Genomic DNA, 22,241 nt, shown 5'->3' with positions numbered 1-22,241 from the left:
GCTCAGACTCCCCATCAACACACATCACAGGGAGATAGCGAGACGCAGGCTCAGACTCCCCATCAACACACATCACAGGGAGATAACGAGGTGCGGGCTCAGACAACAAGGCTGCTGCATGTCACCTGCTACAGTTACAACATTTAAGGACTAGGAACTCTAAAAAAGGCAAGAAAATAACCATGTGGTACAAGTGATGCTGAATACTATACTTATAAGAGCACTTTGGAGATTTCCCTTTCAAAAGCCCACCAGCAACGTCTAAAAATCAGTTACTCAGATTTGCCAACCCATCCCCTCTTACCCAGCACGTTCATTCCTCCTTTGAACTCCAATGATTTCTTGGTGATGAACACAGGAGCAGGAGGGACCACAGTAGCATTCACTGCCTCCAGGAATGGGTCCATGGTGGAATTCCCTTTCTCTCCCATCTCCTCTGGCTCTGGGAACACCTGTACCTTCTTGGTGACCGTCTGGATCTGTGCGGGCACAGCCGAGAGACAAGAGCAGAGTTAGCAAGGCAGGGGAGTACTGTATAATGGGAGATAGGGGGAGATGTTTACTGGGATCTTCATCATTAATATTCCTTATCCAGAAACCTAAACAAAAGTCTGATCAGCTCTATGTTTTTTTTTTTTTTAACCTCAAAATGCTCCTATGACAAAAGACCCCAGTCAATCTTGGGATACGCACAGAGGCTGTGAGTATCCCAAGAGCAATGTTAGAGCCCCATGGAAGAGGTTAGGACATGAGTCTACCTGCTGGAAGCAGGCCTGCACAAGGTTATCTGGGAAGAGGTTCCTGATGAGATCAAAGAAGGCATCCAGGCTGGAAACCTCATCGTTCTTGCTGCCTTCGCCCAGGCGTTCCTTCAGTTTGGGGTTCCCAGGGTGTATGATCAAGACCAGGATCACCCCCAGTACAGCTGCAATGATGGTTGTTGACATGTAGTACACCATGGCTCTGGTGCCCAGGCGCCCACTCGCCTTGGCATCCAACCCAGCCAGGCCTGGGGTGAGGGTGTTAGGAGCACAAAGAACAATAGTTTAAAAAACAAACCAAAGCATGCATTCACTATCAGAAGTACATTCTCACATATCCCTTATTTTACTGTCGACCTTTGTTTTCTAAACATTTTCACTTTGACTTTAAGCAAATTCCTTTTCTCATCCAGGTAATAGGAACCTACAGTATTTTACTCAGCATAGAACATACTTGTACCCCTATCAAAGACTGCTACAGTCAAGCACAGCAACATGTTTTAAATCAGGCTAGCATTGTAAAGCCCAGAGAGATATGGTAAAGTATAATACAAAATATGGCAAACCATAGTTTTCCAAGGTAAATGCACAGTATAACCATGGGAAAGCATGGGAAAACTGCAAAATTATGGGCACGTTTACAGTGGTAAACTGTTATAAGGGCAAGGCTTTGATGGGGTCCTATTAGCTGTAAAATAGGAAGTAAACTTAATGGTTTTAGTACACTATCAATATTGCTACATTTAAGGTGAAAAATGTAAGGAAAATAAATGTAATACACAGCATATAGTATGAATTAAAAGTATTTTTTACAATACTATAGTCTCAAATGTGATATTTCTGGACATGTCTCTACTTAGATAAAAGGGCTAGATCTTAAAAGCCTTGTTCAGCATACCTATGGACCTATTAAGAGGAGTATCTAGGGATGGTACATGGTAAGGAAGGTACTGAACCTGTGATTAAACTGGAGATGATGAGCGGCAGGATCAGCATCTTGAGCATCCTCATGAGGATGTCCCCGGGGAAGGCGATGACCATGACGATGTCTGGATGGATAGGGGAGGCGTAGCGCAACAGGCACCCACACACTGCCCCCAGGATCACGCCTGGAAGCACAGAGAGGCTATGGTTAGACACACAAAGCCATCAGAGCCAAGGCTGTGTTACCCTGCCCTATAGGGCCAGTGCTGGGTATACACATGGGGCTGCCACCTTTCTCTATAGGAACATTTTTGAGGATGTCACTATTTCTGATGGCAGTGAAGTACCCCATTAATGCCAAAGTCTTTGTAAGATATAGATAACCCCAGTGCAGTACCACATCACAGCCAGGGCCCCGTCTCTGTAAGAGGTAGCTAACCCCAGCCAGTCCTGTCAATATTTCTCAGTAAAATGAATGCCAGAAGTTGGTATGCCAGACAATGCCTGCTGTTTTGAAAGCCTGGGTCTCCATTTAAGTCGTGCCAAGAATTATACCCTCTGGGCTGAGATGGCTTGCACATTAAAATAATTTATATTTGAAGAGGGGAAGATTATTGTGAAACAGGCAACAAATGTCCCACCCACAGCACCACAAACCAAAAGGGCTGGTTAAATCCTTTTCACAAAACGTAATCATAGAAATATGTTGTTGTTTTTTATATATTTTCCTTTACAGAGAAACAGCAGTATAAGTACTTGTGGCAAAGTGGCTGCTGATTGAAAACAGGTGCAGAGGTGATGCAGTGCAGAATTAATCACAAGCCAGGAAACTATAATCCGTTTTGGAAAAGGGGTCTTTATTTTGTAATTCCCGGTCTTTCGACCAAACAATAAACCTCTGGCAGTACACACCAATGTGTAAAGCATGGAGGTAACAATAATAAATGGATTGCAGTCCAAATAATAAACAAACGTTATCCGCCCCACAATAATACAGTACACGGTCACCAGTCCGGGTGCATCCAGTAGTGCTCGTGGTGGGTGATAACAATTATAAAGTGACTGTGGTGTAGTGTTGTTCCGGGTGGTGCTGGCCCAAGGCGACAGCTCCGGATATGTGTTAGCCGTCTAGTGATTCACAAACAAAAGACAATTACTAACAGCAACAACAAACAAAAACACTCACTAATCCTTTTTTTACTCTGTTTAGGGTTTCTCCCAGTCCTTCCAGTTTCGCTCTCGCTCAAAACCAAGCGAAGGAGTAGATTGTGATTCCCTGTCCCCTTTTATTATTATTATTATTATTATTATTATTATTATTATTATTATTATTATTATTATTATTATTTATTTCTTAGCAGATGCCCTTATCCAGGGCGACTTACAATTGTTACAAGATATCACATTATTTTTTACATACAATTACATTTTTTTTTTTTTTTACACATTATTTTTACATACAATTACCCATTTATACAGTTGGGTTTTTATTGGAGCAATCTAGGTAAAGTACCTTGCTCAAGGGCACAGCAGCAGTGTCCTCCACCTGGGATTTTATGCTGTCATGCATGACCCCTTGGTAAACGAGTGCAGCTGTCTCTATAATCTGCAGCTGCTACATCGTTTCCCTTCCGGGTCAATACGTTCCTGCAACAGAGTCTCGCCTTCTTCCAGACTGACCGACTTCCCGGGCCCTGGGAAAGAACTGTCAGGCCAGCCCGTCCAAAGAACTCTACTTTCGCTGCTTAGCACCCGCACAGGCCGGGAGGGAGATTTGCACTGGCGAAAGGATACAATTTAAAAAATGACAGATTGGTATAGGAGATAGTATAGGTATAGATTGGTCTAAACTCTCCACAGTAGATCAGACCCATTAGCTTCTTATAAGGGAACAGAAAACAAAGACTTTTCTAGCAATTCTTAAGATTGACCATCCTTGCTGGTACTGAGAGCACTTCCTTTAGTTTGTTAGTGGTTATTGTTATTTGCTTCAACACAGACCTTTATGCAATATTATAAAAACTAAATCAACACAGATAAACCAGACTGCTCACAGCCCCCAGGGGAGCAATCTCATTGGCTGGCCTTCTCTCCACCCCCACTTTCTGGAACACGTTCATCAATTCTGATGATTTTTCCCTGGGGGCTGAATAATTACAGTAAAAAAAAATTACAATATTGTGGGGGAGGTTGAGTGAATCTCACTCCTTCAAAAGGTTCCTGGTCATTTTATTTCATATATTTTTGTGTGCTTTGGTCCACCTTCATGGATATACATTTCAAAGTATGATTTATAAACAAATATTTTAAGAAATACAACCTCATTTGAACAGAATCTGTAATTGTATCTCTCTCATGTACGATTGGGTCTCTAGTCTGAGGGCCATAGTAATTATGAAATAAAGACCCTTTTCTTAATATTGGACCCGATTTCTATTTATAGGTTGGTTATAAAGAAACCAACAACAGATTATTGAATAACTGTAATTTCTTTACTAAATCATTTTTTGAAGAATCATTTAAAGCTTTTATTTTTGTAATTTTTAGTATGCCAAGTTATTTTACCACCATTTTTCTCCCCAGTTTAGAATGTCCAATTATGTTCCCTCACGGCAAGAATTCCCACGACCCCTGAACTCTTTTCCACAGTTGAAGTACAACAGTAACCTTTTCCTGGAGGATAACCTTCACGCAGATTCCTTCCTAGGTCCCTGTATACACATTCTTTATTTAATTTTGTAAACAAATAATAAAACCTCCTCATTTGTTTAATTGAAAATCACGCTTGCTGGACTGTTTATTCACTTTGCTTCCACACCACTACAAGGCAGCCTGTCACAGGGCCCACAATTACGTTTTACTACATAGTTCAGTATTTTGGTATTTGTGTAGTATGACAGACACACATACTTACCAAAGACGGTTAGTGAGAGCAGCAGGTTCTTGACTAATTTCTGGAAGATTCCCCCACAGCAGGGCTGGGCAGAGGGCTCCTGTGGTGGCTGGTGGCTCTCGAGCATTCGAACCTCTACTTGTTTAGGCATGGTGTTGGCACTGGGGGAGACAGAGAGGCACTGTTAATGAAAAGCTGAATCCCTCGAACCTGCCTGAGACCGTGAATTACTTTCCAGCAGAAGAAAACACTGTGACCAGGAGCAACAGCCAATATCATCTCCTATACAAGAAAACACTGTGTTCATGACTAGGAGCAACAGCCAATATCATCTCCTATACAAGAAAATACTGTGTTCATGACTAGGAGCGACAGCCAATATCATCTCCTATACAAGAAAACACTGTGTTCATGACCAGGAGCGACAGCCAATATCCTCTCCTATACAAGAAAACACTGTGTTCATGACCAGGAGCGACAGCCAATGTCATCTCCTATATGAGTTCTCATGATGGCTCCAAGAAACGTATCTTCCTTACGTAAAGTGATCAAATTCATTTTGCTGTCCATATATCACTGTGTTATCTTAGAATGTTAAATATGAATTATAAATCAACCCATTGCAACCTATTAGCAGCAACAATACTTATAACTACACTGAGAGTTTATTCAAAATGTTTAAACCACAATCATATACACCTTTTTTTTGGTTTTGATTTAGATTTAATTACTTATAATATGTTTATAAGTGTTCGGTGGCTACCTCTAATTAAGTTAAGAGTGTATTTTCTCTTGTAGCATGACCAGGAGCGACAGCCAATATCATCTCCTATACAAGAAAACACTGTGTTCATGACCAGGAGCGACAGCCAATATCATCTCCTATACAAGAAAACACTGTGTTCATGACCAGGAGCGACAGCCAATATCATCTCCTATACAAGAAAACACTGTGTTCATGACTAGGAGCGACAGAAAATATCATCTCCTATACAAGAAAACACTGTGTTCATGACCAGGAGCGACAGCCAATATCATCTCCTATACAAGAAAACACTGTGTTCATGACCAGGAGCGACAGCCAATATCATCTCCTATACAAGAAAACACTGTGTTCATGACTAGGAGCGACAGCCAATATCATCTCCTATACAAGAAAACACTGTGTTCATGACTAGGAGCGACAGCCAATATCATCTCCTATACAAGAAAACACTGTGTTCATGACCAGGAGCGACAGCCAATATCATCTCCTTTACAAGAAAACACTGTGTTCATGACTAGGAGCGACAGCCAATATCATCTCCTATACAAGAAAACACTGTGTTCATGACCAGGAGCGACAGCCAATATCATCTCCTTTACAAGAAAACACTGTGTTCATGACTAGGAGCGACAGAAAATATCATCTCCTATACAAGAAAACACTGTGTTCATGACCAGGAGCGACAGCCAATATCATCTCCTTTACAAGAAAACACTGTGTTCATGACTAGGAGCGACAGAAAATATCATCTCCTATACAAGAAAACACTGTGTTCATGACCAGGAGCGACAGCCAATATCATCTCCTTTACAAGAAAACACTGTGTTCATGACCAGGAGCGACAGCCAATATCATCTCCTATACAAGAAAACACTGTGTTCATGACCAGGAGCGACAGCCAATATCATCTCCTTTACAAGAAAACACTGTGTTCATGACTAGGAGCGACAGAAAATATCATCTCCTATACAAGAAAACACTGTGTTCATGACCAGGAGCGACAGCCAATATCATCTCCTATACAAGAAAACACTGTGTTCATGACTAGGAGCGACAGCCAATATCATCTCCTATACAAGAAAACACTGTGTTCATGACCAGGAGCGACAGAAATATCATCTCTTATACAAGAAAAAACTGTGTTCATGACCAGGAGCGACAGCCAATATCATCTCCTATACAAGAAAACACTGTGTTCATGACTAGGAGCGACAGCCAATATAATCTCCTATACAAGAAAACACTGTGTTCATGACCAGGAGCGACAGCCAATATCATCTCCTATACAAGAAAACACTGTGTTCATGACTAGGAGCGACAGCCAATATCCTCTCCTATACAAGAAAACACTGTGTTCATGACCAGGAGCGACAGCCAATATCATCTCCTATACAAGAAAACACTGTGTTCATGACTAGGAGCGACAGCCAATATCATCTCCTATACAAGAAAACACTGTGTTCATGACTAGGAGCGACAGCCAATATCATCTCCTATACAAGAAAACACTGTGTTCATGACCAGGAGCGACAGCCAATATCATCTCCTATACAAGAAAACACTGTGTTCATGACCAGGAGCGACAGCCAATATCATCTTCTATACAAGAAAACACTGTGTTCATGACCAGGAGCGACAGCCAATGTCATCGCCTATACAAGAAAACACTGTGTTCATGACCAGGAGCGACAGCCAATGTCATCTCCTATATGAGTTCTCATGATGGCTCCAAGAAACGTATCTTCCTTACGTAAAGTGATCAAATTCATTTTGCTGTCCATATATCACTGTGTTATCTTAGAATGTTAAATATGAATTATAAATCAACCCATTGCAACCTATTAGCAGCAACAATACTTATAACTACACTGAGAGTTTATTCAAAATGTTTAAACCACAATCATATACACCTTTTTTTTGGTTTTGATTTAGATTTAATTACTTATAATATGTTTATAAGTGTTCGGTGGCTACCTCTAATTAAGTTAAGAGTGTATTTTCTCTTGTAGCATGACCAGGAGCGACAGCCAATATCATCTCCTATACAAGAAAACACTGTGTTCATGACCAGGAGCGACAGCCAATATCATCTCCTATACAAGAAAACACTGTGTTCATGACCAGGAGCGACAGCCAATATCCTCTCCTATACAAGAAAACACTGTGTTCATGACCAGGAGCGACAGCCAATATCATCTCCTATACAAGAAAACACTGTGTTCATGACTAGGAGCGACAGCCAATATCATCTCCTATACAAGAAAACACTGTGTTCATGACTAGGAGCGACAGCCAATATCATCTCCTATACAAGAAAACACTGTGTTCATGACCAGGAGCGACAGCCAATATCATCTCCTATACAAGAAAACACTGTGTTCATGACCAGGAGCGACAGCCAATATCATCTTCTATACAAGAAAACACTGTGTTCATGACCAGGAGCGACAGCCAATGTCATCGCCTATACAAGAAAACACTGTGTTCATGACCAGGAGCGACAGCCAATGTCATCTCCTATATGAGTTCTCATGATGGCTCCAAGAAACGTATCTTCCTTACGTAAAGTGATCAAATTCATTTTGCTGTCCATATATCACTGTGTTATCTTAGAATGTTAAATATGAATTATAAATCAACCCATTGCAACCTATTAGCAGCAACAATACTTATAACTACACTGAGAGTTTATTCAAAATGTTTAAACCACAATCATATACACCTTTTTTTTGGTTTTGATTTAGATTTAATTACTTATAATATGTTTATAAGTGTTCGGTGGCTACCTCTAATTAAGTTAAGAGTGTATTTTCTCTTGTAGCAAAGAGAGCGCAAGAAGTACTCGAAATACTCTCTCAACTTGATTAGCTGTAGCCACGAACACTTATACAAATAGAATAGATGTGTGGGAGAACTGTATTGACAAAACTAGATGTGGTGTTGTCTTATACTGATTTGTTTACTTTGTTTGTTTGTGTGCATTCACTAAAGGAAGTTACAGCTGCAGGACCACAAGCATGAAACTTGTCCCTATGATACTCTGTGAGCAAATTAGGCAGCATGACTTTGAGGAAACATGATGGAACTGTCTCAGGGCTTATCCTGTTTATTAATAACCAGTTTGTTGCCATGGTCCCGGGCCTGGCTCATCCTGACTCATCCTGACTGACAGCTGCTGCCTGCTAAACACTCCCCCCTGCAATGTGCTGAAGCGTGTGCCTCTTAGGGATACTATTAAAGTGTAATTAGCCTTGCATTATAAGAGCCACCTTATCTTTTTAGAATATGAATTACTTGATATAGCCATATTTATGCTTTGAGCTGACTTCAGGACCGGCTGTGACTGTTCATGGTGTATCGTATTTATTCGCCAAACAATGATGGCCACAAGCCATGACAGGGGTTAAGTGGAATATGCACAGACACCCTTACATTTGATATATTTAAACAAATATAACACTGAGTAATTATTGGACACTGTGAAAATGCAGATTTACATCAATATTGTCAAAGAATGGTAACATTAATAAGCACATGAATAAAATATCTTATATAAGAATGGCTGGTTTTACACTCTATCAGATACAATTACACAGATAATATCAGTGCCTACTGTAATTTCCACCACCATCATAAGTGCTAACTGGACTTCAATGAACTGTTAAAATGTAATTGGAAGCTAATTACTTTTAAACAGACTCCCTGTGGGAGAAAGGGACAGATGAGCTACAAGAAGCAGAGACAAAGTGTAGGATTACAGCACGCTACGGCCCTTCAGTGTCCTGTAGAGTTTAACCATCAAGGCGTGGGTGAGCATTCACCAAGGATTCCAAATTGGGCATGTATCTGGAAAAAAAACACAACTTACCGAAAGAATGGCCCGATCTCCCAGGCTGTTGCTAACTGAACTGAATGTTACTGAAATCTTGGTTTCTACTCTTGGGAGATGTGTTTCAAGACCCTTAGTAGGGCTCACTGAATGAAACAATGGATTGTCAGCCGCATCTTAGTTTAGCTTTAAAAAAAGGATTAGAGAGATGGTAGACCCTCCCTCACCTCTTAAGGAACCCTTGTCTGATCACATCACTGAACACAAGAGGCTGAACAGACTGGAAGAGTTCTAACAAGATTGTCATACTGTGTTCCTGCAGTGTGTCTGCTATAACATCTTGCCCTGTAATGATCCTGGTACTTACAACGTGTTGCTTTTAGGGATGGATGGCACTAGCTGTACTTTCTCTGTACAAGTTCTCTCTGGATGTCAGGTTTGCTTTGTAGATTAAGAATGCTACTCTGCACAGTCGCTGCTATTATTTGTCCTCTTCTAGTGGAAAGCCTCTAATGCCTCCTTATGTGTCCCTCTTTCCTGCGAGTGTCTCTATCATGTAATCATTCACTTGTCGAGATGTGAAGTGTTAGCAATTTTATTCCATAAGAACTTAACTGTTACTAATTATTTTCCATACAAAACCATATATACTGCACAACTAAATCAGATGCACTGAATGCTTATGATTCACGCACTTTGATGGTCTGAGAGATTAATTTATTAATAATAAATTATATAAAACACAGCTAATATTTCAGAAAACACCCTGACTGTCAATTTAAGACATTTTATAAAATGAACAGCTCTTCATTTCATAATTAGGCTGAATTCACTTTCCTGTCACCATGGTCACAGTAAGAAATAAACACAGAGAAAAGGTACTGATTCTGTCCCCTGCAGGACAGACAGGCAAGTGTTGTATTGCTGGTGCAAATACATCTGGTTCTTTAATACAGTAGTTAATACTGGTGCTCTCAGCAACCAATATATTGATCGAATAGCGGACATTTGTATGGAGGATTCATAGAGTACAATAGTTATTCCACAAAGGAGGATAGCCTAATGAGCTCCTGAAAGGTTGTTTACAGCTACCCTTGTGAACTAACTAACTGTACAAGCACAATGTTTGGAAAATAAAGTGTGCTTAAATCTATATTTAACAGCTGATATTGGAGAATTACTTTTAGATCAAGCTCAGAGATTCACTATTCGCCCCGTAATTCTGTTGTTGGATTTAAATGAATACAAAATAACAAAACAACAAAATACTCCCGCTCCGAGTTTATATAGCCAGGCTCCTTCCCGCCACACAAATGTAACAACTTCAGAGACTGAGAAGGAGGGAGTGCTTGGAGTTTACAATACATAAAACACAAACAATACATGCAGTCAACAATACAAACACAGGAGATATTCACATACACTAGACCCCACTAGTATAACAATATATTTGTATTTGTAGCACCCACAAGAGTCTGAAATATCTGAATAATGCCTATTTTTTTGTGTATACTAAAGTTTTTGTGTATACTAACCTTATATCCAGGTTAGTATATTGAAGGTTTAATACACTTTTTATTAAGTATTAACTTTATATTATGTTGCTTCTAAAACATAAAACTTCTGTTATTGTCTAATTGCTCTTTAAGAAGCTGATAAAAATAAATATTAAGTACCATGTAATCACATGGATATTTCTGAGGACTACAGGGCCACATGTTTAACATATGGGTGAAAATAACTTGAATGTTATTGCATGAATGGTTATTAAAATTGAAATACAAACAGTTATTTCTAACCAAACACACTTCTGCCTTTCTATAACTGTGTGCATTTTATATTTGATTGTAAAATGAAATCAGAACCTGGGACCTCTCGCACTACAGCATAGCGCCGATACCGCTGTACAAAAGAGCCGGCTCACCAGGCTACAGTCCAATGAGTGCGTGCCGGGGTACCTGCCTCCACTTCTGACACCAATGTGGCGATCTCAGTTAACGCAGGCAGGCGCATCACACAGGGCGAGGCAATCCACACATAGGCGAAGGGCGGGCACGAACCCGGGACCTCTCACACTAAAGCATAGCGCCAATACCGCTGTACAAAGGAGCTGACAAACAAGAAAAATGTGGTAAATTTAGAAAACGAAAAACTGCACAGAATAAAACTAGCCAATTACAAATGTTACTAAATGACTATCAGGACGTAGGTGACAAAATAGCACAGTACAGTTATATTACTAGCAACACAGTAAACCATACTATGCAAGCTACCACGAGAGGGAGCCCTGATATTGGGCTCAGTAGTATTTCCAAGCAAATTGGTGAAGGCTTAAAGCAACAGTATAGTGAGTCTGAAATAATTAGTGTACTCAGAATAATAAAACCAGGAAACTTTAAAAATATATTGAAGATGATCTTACACTTGCAGAGTTGAAAAACTTTTTAAATGCACACTTGGGTGAGAGAAACAGCACAGAGCCTTTTCAGGAATGAATGAGTTCCAAACAAAATGATCAGGAATCCCCAATTTCTTTACCGAATGATGGGGCTTAAACAAAGATATTGTTTGCATCACGCCAGTCAAATACAGAAATGCAAAATGATCACGCCACAGTGCAGGGAGTATTTATCCGTACTGTCTACCAAGGCCTCAATGTTAAGCATAGCAGCATCTGGCGAGATCTGAAACCCTACCTATCTGACATAACCGTGACAGATGAAGTGTTGCTAGAAAAGGGCATAAAAGCAATTAATGATGAAACTGAGTGGCAGAAAAGGGTTGGGATTGCGTCACCTGGAAAATCTAAGCACTTACACAGTGTGCAACTTCATAGCTGGTCATCAAAACCAGAAAAGATAACCCACAACTCAGCTCAGGCAGAAAACGATTTAAAAGCTATTCAGGAATTTACAACTGGCAAATAAAGGGTCAAATGAGGTTGTTAAATGCCACTGTAACTGATCTGACACCAGCTGAAGTGTGTGTGCCATCACTGCTTAAGGCAGGGGAATACAAATTGCACCCACTGTTTTAAATTTGGCAAAGAGGGACACTGGGCCATGGGGTGTCTTATGAAGTTTTCTAATCCGGGAAATGCGACCCGATCACCGAGGAGGGACTACCAGTGATCGGGGTAGAGGAAAGGGCTCAGTTGTGTGTGGTATGCAAATTAAGGCCACAGGTTCTGTTCACAGTCCAACTAGTTGGAGGAAAATGCTTGCTTGAATGTTACATGAAAGGCATTGCTGTAACGGTACAACTAGATACAGGAGCTCAAGTCAGTATGTTAGACAGAAAATGGAGAGAAGATGAGGGGGTTATAAGCAGTCCTGAAAGGTCACCCTCTGTAATTACAGTACCTGTTTAAAATTGCACTGCATACCAAGAAGAACTGTTTCAGGAAATATTCAGTTTGTTTCTGCAGTTTATTCAGCCACTGAAAACAGGGCTGTGATGGAGGATGTCAACGTCACACCTGACAACCCGGTAAAGGAAGTAGCCAGCATGTTGATGGGAAATAAGGCCTATTTATAGACAGATTCTCTGCAACCCTAAGCAGGAACAGCTTCTCTGAGGTCATTTCTTTCAAATGTATTGTCCTTCATTGTTTTCTTTTAAGTTTTTTTGTGTGTTTTTTTGTAACACTTTGGTGTTATTTTTCTCCTTGTCATACGTCTCCAAGTCTGTAAGTAAGCAATAGCAGACAACAGTGCTCAATGTGTTATTTTGCTAGTAAAAAGGCTTCTAAGATATTATAAAATATATTATGATATCCGGCCTGTGTGGAATATTTACATGCAATCATTAGTCCATACACTGTGGTTAACCTGGATCATGGCACATAAGTCTAATTCAGTTGTAATGCACGTTTCATCTAGGGCTAAATATTTACATAGATTTCATTTGATAATATACATGAAGCATGTTTTACATTATGCACCCCAAACACTGTACAGAGCAAATCCCAATAAATAAATACAAAAATTGGGAGCTAATAAAACTGGCTTTCTTTGCCTATTTATTGAATACATTTGGAGGCAAATGTTTGAAATTATCACTAAAAGTATTCTCAATATCATATTGCTGATAAGAAACATCCTGATACTGGGATCTTGGACAATCTAAGAGTGACAGGTGATGTTGTATACATCCCCCAGTCAAGAGCTTGACCTAAAGCATGCCTTTACCAGCTTTTTCTAAATATATGTAAAAATCTGAGTGTGACATGCACACACACTTATATATCTAACAGACACCTCCTTATATTTAACTAAAAACAAAGTTTGATCACAATTCACAATTCTTTAGATATATAACAGAAAAACATATTCTGCCATCTTACGTGTATGAAGGACCCCTAATGGCTATCATATTGAAGTCGGAGAGGTGTCCTCACTGAACGCAATTTGCTCAATTTTCTTTCTAAGTGAAAGAAGCTGTGGCGTGAAATGGTCAATGCTAATTTTATTTTGTAACCTGAATCTGATGAAATTAGCACATCGACGACTGACAGGAATGGCATTACCCAACAGGAGAGAGCTAGGAAATGTGAACCTGTCAGCTCTCAGGGTGTCGTTAAGAAGCAGGATTACAGAGCTGTACAGCTGGGATTATAGTGTTCCTGAGGTCAAGCATGCTGGGGGTATGCAGGAGTACAAGCATCCTCCTCCAAGAGGTCCCTCTGTGCAGCTCAGTCCTTGAGCTCAAGTGCTAATTTCAGCCTCCAGTAACTGGACAGATGTATTCCATGCACAACCTCAAACCCCTTCTAACAGAAATAGGCCAATTATTAGTCAGTTTAAACATAAATACAATCATTTAATATAAAATCAGTTCAGCAGGACAATGTTTAGCACCAAGAACACTAATGCAGTATTTTGTAATGGCCATGAAGCACTGGTAATCAGAATTAACAACTATTCTTCTATGTTACAGTACAAATGCAAGTACAGTTCGATGCACACTGTTCTTAAAGGTTGCCATCTTCGGTACGTCCAGATGATTCAACCTGAACTCACCCAGGGAGTGTTGATCCCTAAGTAAACCGAGAACAACACAGGGACAACAAATGGAGTATCTTTTTAACAGTGCTTGTGCAGAATATAGAAATGTGAATGCAGAGTTTTATAAAGTATCTTTTTCACAGTGCTTATGCAGAATATAGAAAAGCGAATGCTGAGTTTTAAAAAGCATCTTTTCCACAATATAGAAATGTGAATGCAGAGTTTAAAAAAGCTCTCTCAGACCCACCTTTAGAAATCTTTTGCCAGTTCAGTTTAGGACAAACCTACATAACAGTGTTTTTAATGAATGCTGTTCATGTTTTGATTATGGAGTATGGTTCAAGATTTGGCCTCAAACCCACTTGGTTTGAGGGTCCATCGTCTGTCTGTTTGGATGAACCACGGGGTTATTGAAAAGAAAGGTAGCTATTGGGAGAGGTGGAGGGATGTGAATCAATTGAAAAAAACAAGGGTCAATTAATATTTTTTTAACTGTTGACTGATAGGTGTGTGGGTGTCAGTCCTTCCTTTTTAAAAAGAAAAACTGCAAGGAAAAACTAACCATACTAAATACTTCAATATGTACTTTGCTTTAAGTCTAAAATAATTAAAATGGTATAGAGTACAATTAGCTAGTCCAATGCATGTGTTGATAACTGGTGCCACCGTGCCTGGTAAGACAGTATTACACTCAATAGAGACACCCTCCCCACATGACTCAGACAAATGTCCCTGATGTATGCAACAGCAGGTCCTATTGACCAAACCTTCTTTTTTATTTAAGAATTCTTAAGCCTCTTGCGATGAATTTAGTAATGCTTAGTATTTTTAAAGATGGTATGAAGTTCACATCCAGGTGTATAGGTTTCCCCTGTGTTTCATTACATTTTACTGAAAATACTTAATCAACTGAGGTGGCTTCCAAATTAGGCTGATTTTAAGGCATGCTGCAGGTTAAGTACAATTAACAAATGCATAGAAAGGTGGACATTGCGACAGGCTTTCATTTTGTCTAGATAGAACTCACAATACATTTCTAAAAAATGCAGAACACACAATAAAATGATGCATGGGGAAAATATATGACAATATATGATAACACAGTCAATAAGTGTGACTGCTTCCAAAGGGAACCCATGAAATAATTGTGAGTTTGTATGATCTTGTTATAAATTTTGTCACCTTATTTTAGAGAAATAGTTGTTTTGGGAAATATGGTAACTCCCAGCAGCAAATCACAATGCCCTTTGAAAGTGCAAGCTTTCAGGCTGCTGACAGGATTTGATGAGAAGTCTCCTGCTTTAAAATAGTCCTTTGTACCATGAACAGTAATTGCAGCTCATGCCAGCCACTCTGACATTTTCTCTAGCTCTGCCAGCCAGAATACACAGGATGAAAAGAGAGCTGCGTGTTGAGCATACAAGTGCATTCGCCCCAGGGGTCTTTGTGATGTGACACATCAAGCGTGAGAGTGATGCTCGAGCATTCTCCAATCTTCCGGTCACAGTGAATGAATAAACTTTTTAAAATGGAGTGTAACTATTGTCTATCTAATCTGACTTGATTATACCGTTTGGATACTGCTTTCTCAGAGTTTGAGTTATAGTGTTTGGAACATTTGAAGAGGTTTGAGTTTTTTTTGTGCAAAAAAAACAGGAAGCGCACTGATTGCCCGCTGGGAAACTGGCATTGGTTGATCCTGATTGTACTCCTGAATATGATGGCTTATTTCAGGGTGTCATTACAGGAAAACACACACTATGTGGGGGAAGCTTCAGGTATCAAATAGGTCTGGATCCTAAGTGCTTCATGTAATTCTTCTGCATGGTAATGTTATGTAAGATCCGATACATCCAGTGATCTTCCCCTGGACACCCATGTAAATGAGATGATCCATCTTAATGGGTTTTTTTCCATCATCAGCCATTTTTGCTTGAATAGCTGTTGTTGGTAAATACTGTAGAGGGCAGGTGTGATTATAAAGAACGAGGAATCACATCTTCTGCAGACACGGAAAGATTCTTTTGAACAGAGGTCTTCTCCAGCGAGCAACCAGAGCACTTCAAAGACCAAAGTAAATTAAACTGAAAGAGAATTAAATCCTAATGTGTCCCATCGGCTCTTGTTGGGCACCTTTCATAAGTTGTCTGACTATACTTGAATGCAATTGACATGGCATGACTGCCAGCTGCAATCACTATTTAAAATACAACTATATACAGCTGCAGTGTTGTTAACCTTCGCCAGCCTATTTCACTGCACTTGAGTTTAAAAAGAGGTATTTCAATATATTTCATGATTAAACACAATATTTATTCAAATTGATCATTTTCTCTAGAGGTATTATGCAACAAATGCTTATATTTAAATGCTTACCTGAAAAACAGTAAATGCTAAATTGTAGAAAATTTAGTTTTTTTTTATGTTCACCTTTTCAAGACATTCTGTTTTCACCATCAGTGAATTATCAAACAAAATAAAAACATAAATATCTGTAAAAATAACAACAGACACGTGAAATGTCCCAGTCTTTTACTGGACAGAGCGATCTTATTTCCCATCGTTGATGCAGTTACTGTCTTTTTTTTGTTGAAGACATTTTGTTGAAGACATTTTTTCATAATTTAATCATTTACAGCAAACAAACTAAACCTATGGAGCATTAAAAGGGTTAAATAGTTAATTCATAAATTAACTTGTTAATTCATAAATTTGCCAACTGAACCTTTAATTTAATTTGGTAATTGAACTTTAAATTTCATTTGCCAATTTACCTTTGTAAAGCCTATATTTGCACATTGTCAATCACATGGGGGAGGGGGGGGGTCTACAATCGATCATGCTGCCAAAGGTTCTTTATGCCTTAGTGATGACGTTGGGTCCTGCAAACACTGAACGTGAAACCAAAGATATTCTATACACCAAGATACTTGACTCAGCCTTTACTGTCGTCATGCTGCGCACAAAGGGTTATGGGATATAAAGTGAACTCAGGAGAAATGTTTCTGCTGAAAGTCAATGGGCCAGTGTCATATTTCGCAGATTTTTCCAGATTTTCACTGTTAAAAAAATTCAACAAACTTTAATTTTCACTTTTGACCATAATTTGGACCCTTTTAACGTGCCATAAAACCAATTGTCAGGCTCCTAATGCAGGCAAACATTTACTGTATTAATTTGTAAGTGATCAAAAATATGTATATTTACACGAGGAACTACATATTTCACGGCAGTGGCAAATTTCACGGAAAATCATGAAATCTGTGATAACCGTGAAAAAAATAAAGCCCTAATCATAATTCTCTGAAGATTGCGGGATATCCTTATATGAGATTCAACTTTACTCGCTAGTCTTTATTTTGATACCAAGAACCTCCTCGTCCATATCGTGAAATGTGAGTAATACTTTGTCAAAGTGCACATGGTACATTTGTGGGGTGCATTTGCACCCTGTTCTGCCTTCTGAGGGTTACAAAACAGTATTAAAAAAATATTATTTTATAATTGTTTCCGTCTTCAAGGAGATGAAAAAAGGTGTGTCATATACTGTGTAGGCTGCCAGGTACAGCTCTTGTTTCAATTCAATTCAATTCAATTCAAACCTTTATTTAACCAGGTAAAGACATTGAGAACAAGTTCTCATTTAAAATGCTGACCTGGCCAAGAGTCAGCATAAATACAACAGACGACAATACATGGACAGTCAGAAACATTACAGCAATACGAAATTAAAAAAAAAAAAAACTAATGAAATCAGCATCTGCTCTGACAAGCACATGAAACAGGGAAAAAAGCTTCAAGCCTAGAAAAGAAAGCACCCTCTGAGATAAAACCAGGAAGTTTAAGCCTTGATTGTAACTCATTCCAATCGTGAGCAGCTGCATATTGGAATGAGTTATGCCCAACAGCAGTAAAAACACGAGGGACAATTAAACTAATCAAATTGCTGAATCGAAGGTTATAAGAGGAGACCGATATAATCAACAATTCACTTAAATAGAGGTGATTTCCCGATTAGGGTTTTATAAATGAGGCTGTACCAATGACATAGCCGACGTGTTTGAAGTGAAGGCCAGCCAACCAAAGTGTAGAGATCACAGTGATGAGAGCGGTAGGGAGCACCAGTGACAAATCTTATTGCAGAGTGATATAAAGCATCAAGCTTCCTAAGGGCAACATTATAAGCAGCTTTATAAATGACATCTCCATAATCTAAAATGGGTAGTACAGACATCTGTACCAATAAATACTTAGCTGGCTGTGTGAAGCATAATTTATTGTTGTTTACTTGCAGAATACAGTGATGAGAGATGCAGGGGAGCAGGGATAGATGTACAAAAGATGTCTTTCATATACTGTACTAGGCTACTAATGCGCAGGCCCTGAGGACTTGTAGAATCGATGCCTGAGAGATGATAGGTAATTTGGAGTAACTGTGCCCCATTTACAGAACTCTGAAACGCTTATAACGCTGCTATTTGGATCACCATTCTTTTTTCTTTTTTTTGAGGGATGGAGTTTATCTTTCTTTTTTGTTATGTATGCAAGTGCACTGTTTTTTTTTTTGTCGGAAAAAAAGCTGCTTTTTATGTGCAATGTGATTTCACCTTGAAGCACAGGTATGTGTTAAACCCACTGCTGAGTGGTAGCAAATTCCTACATTTCTACTGGAAGATTATACACGTTGGTGAGATTTAATATGAGATTACAATTAGAAACGGAGGATTGTTCTTGCTCGCGAGATTTAAAACTATATTACAATTCGATAGGGAGGATTTAAATGCTTGTGGAATTTAAAACCGAAATGCAAATTATGGCAAAATGTAAAAAAACGAACAAAGAAATTAATAAAAAATAAAAAAAACAGAAACCCTATATATAATATTTTTTTTGTAGTTTATATTTGTGTTTGTGACATTTTAATGGCATTTACTATGATAGATTGTTTTTTTTTAAGATAATTAAAATAAAAAGCTGATATCTCCTGTAATAACCGTCCAGTTATTAGGGGAAACACAGGCTCATTAACAACAGCGCGTGACCCCAGGGCAAGCTGTCTAACTGAATGGAATTCCAACCATACCTCACATAGCTGCTGCATCGCTTCTCAGCCAAGAAAATTGCTCACCAGAGATTATAAAACATACTGCATGGGGTAGTGTGTGATAAATTAGTATTTAATGCCCACCCTCAGGGTGGGATGCTTGGATAAACCCCTTGGGCATTAAATTCTCACATCACACACTACCCCAAGCATTATTCTCTATTTCTTACTTTCCAATGCTGGGCAACCCACCACTTTAAAACCACATCTATTTTCACCTAGGATGCTCCCCCTGCTGGATGTGTGATACTGTTTGTGTGTCTTTAATATCCTCCACCCATGCCCTTCACAGCTACACATGCATCTACACACCTGCTGTCACCTGCTAATAACTTAAATAAAGTCACACTGTCTCTGTACTGTGAAGACCAAAATACATGCTTCAACCCATAAAAGCATTATAATTAAAGCAATACTCCTAGTTCATCTGGTCTAATCCACTGAATACACACATGAGTGCTAAAATGCCACCTAGAGTGCAAGTAACACAAGCTAACACACAGAGCCAATGTCTTGGAGAGGGAAAGTCTGACCTAGAGGTTTGAACAGAAGGACTGGATAGAGAACATGTGGACATGTGGTTTGAGCTGAGAGACTGTGGGGGAGGCAGTGTGGCCTAGTAGTTAGAGCAGAAGGACTGGATAGGCGACTGTGTAGTCCAGTGGCTTGAGCTGATAAACTGGGAGGAGGCAGTGTGGCATAGTGGTTAGAGCTAATGGACTAGTAATTGTCTAGTAACTGAATACACATCTTTAAATGAATGTTTCAACTACAGTAACATTTCAGTGAATTTATGATGTGCCAGGACTCTCCCTGTGGTATAGTGGCTGGCAGAAGGTCTCAGAGAACACCCTCGACGCTCAGCAGCCTCAATGACGCTTGTTGGCTGCAGATTACAGACTGTGGCTGAGCTTTTCAGCTTTCATAGGATTATTTGAGCAACAGAGTCCAAAAACGGATATGAAGCAGTTATATAAAATGTGTTTATGGGGTGTATTTTGCTTTTTATTAATTCATGTAAACCTATGTAAAGCAACATCCATTATATTTGTATTTTTAATATTGTCTATAGTCCAAGTAAAGGCAAGTGCTTTCTATCTTTTTATTGCAGGATATTAGGCTTTTTGGATTGATGGTCAGGAAATAATCCAGATTTACAGACTTTTAGGAAAATTGTTTGTAATGTAATTTAACCCTGAGAGATCGGGCTCATTATAGCAGCCCACTGGGGGTTATAATTTGTGAACTTGCCACCCGTGGAGCTGAAGGTCTCAGTGTTAAACGGTGCTTCTGTATTGGTCTTGCTTCATTGAATGGAACACTGCTACAGTCTGTGTTTAGTTAATGGAGCCTAGCTGCTTGTTTGGAATTACAGGTCAAATCGTAAAGGAACTGTTTGTAGAAAAAATCTACTGTTCCTTCTTAAACTTGATTTACTTATCGACCATAACTTATTCTCCCCCAAGAACCATAGGTACCATAGGGAGGCAAGAGCAGCCCTTTGAAAGAGGATTGAATTAGAAACTGGGGCAATGTTAACAGAGAAAGTACTTGCCTTATTTAGTTGTACTTGTGGCTTGTTACTGTCTGTGTTGCTTTATGGGGCAATCCACTGTCTGCTGGACTAAGGGAGTCTCCCTTAAGCATACTTGCTTCCTGACTGTTGCCAGTAATGACTTGTTAAAAGTGGATTGCTATCATTTCTGACCCCACTGATGTGGGAACAGGTATGTTTGCTGTACCACCTGGGTCACTATGATTTTGTGATATCTTCCAAAAATATGAATGTGTGTAATACTAGACCCAGAACTTTCCAGCTTGGATTGGCCTGTTTATTGGGTGTTTAGACGTAGATCCGTTTTAAACACATTTGAGATCTAGTTAAAATGTCTTTCAACTAAAACTCCATGTTGTGGAATTTGTCCCAATGGCCTGGTAGCGCAATGAGACCACCTCACGGGTGGGAGCTGTAAAACATCCCCTTACCGTGTATATAAATTAAGCGTCTTTTGAAACCCACAATGGCATTCAATAATGAGGTTGCCACGTATTACATGGGAGAAAATACAGAGTCTTGACTAACAGACTCTGCATATATCTTGCATGAAGTAAATTGCATGAGCTGAACAATTTTATAATTTTGTCCAGTCTAATAGATGAAGTATCAGATCTTTATCTGACATTCTCATTGCCTATTTGTATTGGAAAGTGACATTTTTAAACATAAAATGTGATTGCCGGACATTTTCTGTGATTTGCATGTTGCTTTGATAGAATTTGTTTGGAAATTGTAGTAAAACACGGTAACCTGGGACAGCAAATAAGCAGTATGGTAGACTGCACTGAAACATAATATCAATTTATACTCACTTAAATACCAGTACACTTTAAGTACAGACTTTATTAGTTATGTGTTTTTACTGCAGATTAACTGCATTTGTTTCTCTAACGACTACAGTTCTCAAAGATAACTTTAATCGCTTAGTATGTTACAGTTATGCCACCATTGTGCAGATTAGCAAGTTATGAGAATTGTAGAATATATACAGTACTGCATCTCAATATAAACAGCCTGACTTTGTATTTTTTGGAATACTTGTGAATTCTGTGCTCATGAAAAGTCAGGAACAGTGCCCATAAAGTACCATGAGATCTTATCTTCACAGCAGCTCAGTGAAAGAGTAAGCATGCAAACTTCAATCCTGACCTGAACACCCCCAGCTATTCAGCTCAGTGAGAGAGTAAGCATGCAAACTTCAATCCTGACCCGAACACCCCCAGCTATTCAGCTCTGTGAGAGAGTGAGCATGCAAACTTCAATCCTGACCTGAACACCCCCAGCTATTCAGCTCAGTGAGAGAGTGAGCATGCAAACTTCAATCCTGATCTGAACACCCCCAGCTATTCAGCTCTGTGAGAGTGAGCACGCAAACATCAATCCTGATCTGAACACCCCCA

The 22,241-nt window shown here is 39.3% G+C and overlaps 1 protein-coding gene across 4 annotated transcripts in view; it reads right to left on the bottom strand.

Annotated features, from left to right (window-relative positions):
* Nucleotides 1-22,241, bottom strand: part of LOC117432356 (excitatory amino acid transporter 2-like) — a 71,011-nt gene that overhangs the window by 16,852 nt on the left and 31,918 nt on the right. For 2 of the 4 annotated variants that reach the window (XM_059002089.1, XM_059002090.1), the window contains exons 2-6: nucleotides 11,098-11,283; nucleotides 4,600-4,739; nucleotides 1,718-1,870; nucleotides 759-1,009; nucleotides 305-479 (exon numbers count right to left, since the gene is read on the bottom strand). In XM_059002089.1, coding sequence (XP_058858072.1) covers nucleotides 305-479; nucleotides 759-1,009; nucleotides 1,718-1,870; nucleotides 4,600-4,739; nucleotides 11,098-11,186 — 808 coding nt within the window. In that variant the 5' untranslated portion in view covers nucleotides 11,187-11,283. The remainder of the gene's footprint in view (nucleotides 1-304; nucleotides 480-758; nucleotides 1,010-1,717; nucleotides 1,871-4,599; nucleotides 4,740-11,097; nucleotides 11,284-22,241) is intronic. The other 2 variants (XM_034054153.3, XM_034054154.3) reach the window with 1 other exon arrangement.

This window comes from Acipenser ruthenus, chromosome 27 (assembly GCF_902713425.1).
Source record: "Acipenser ruthenus chromosome 27, fAciRut3.2 maternal haplotype, whole genome shotgun sequence".
Classification (NCBI taxonomy): domain Eukaryota; kingdom Metazoa; phylum Chordata; class Actinopteri; order Acipenseriformes; family Acipenseridae; genus Acipenser; species Acipenser ruthenus.
The sequence above is the reverse complement of the archived record's forward strand: the minus strand, read 5'-3'. Positions and strand labels throughout refer to the sequence as shown.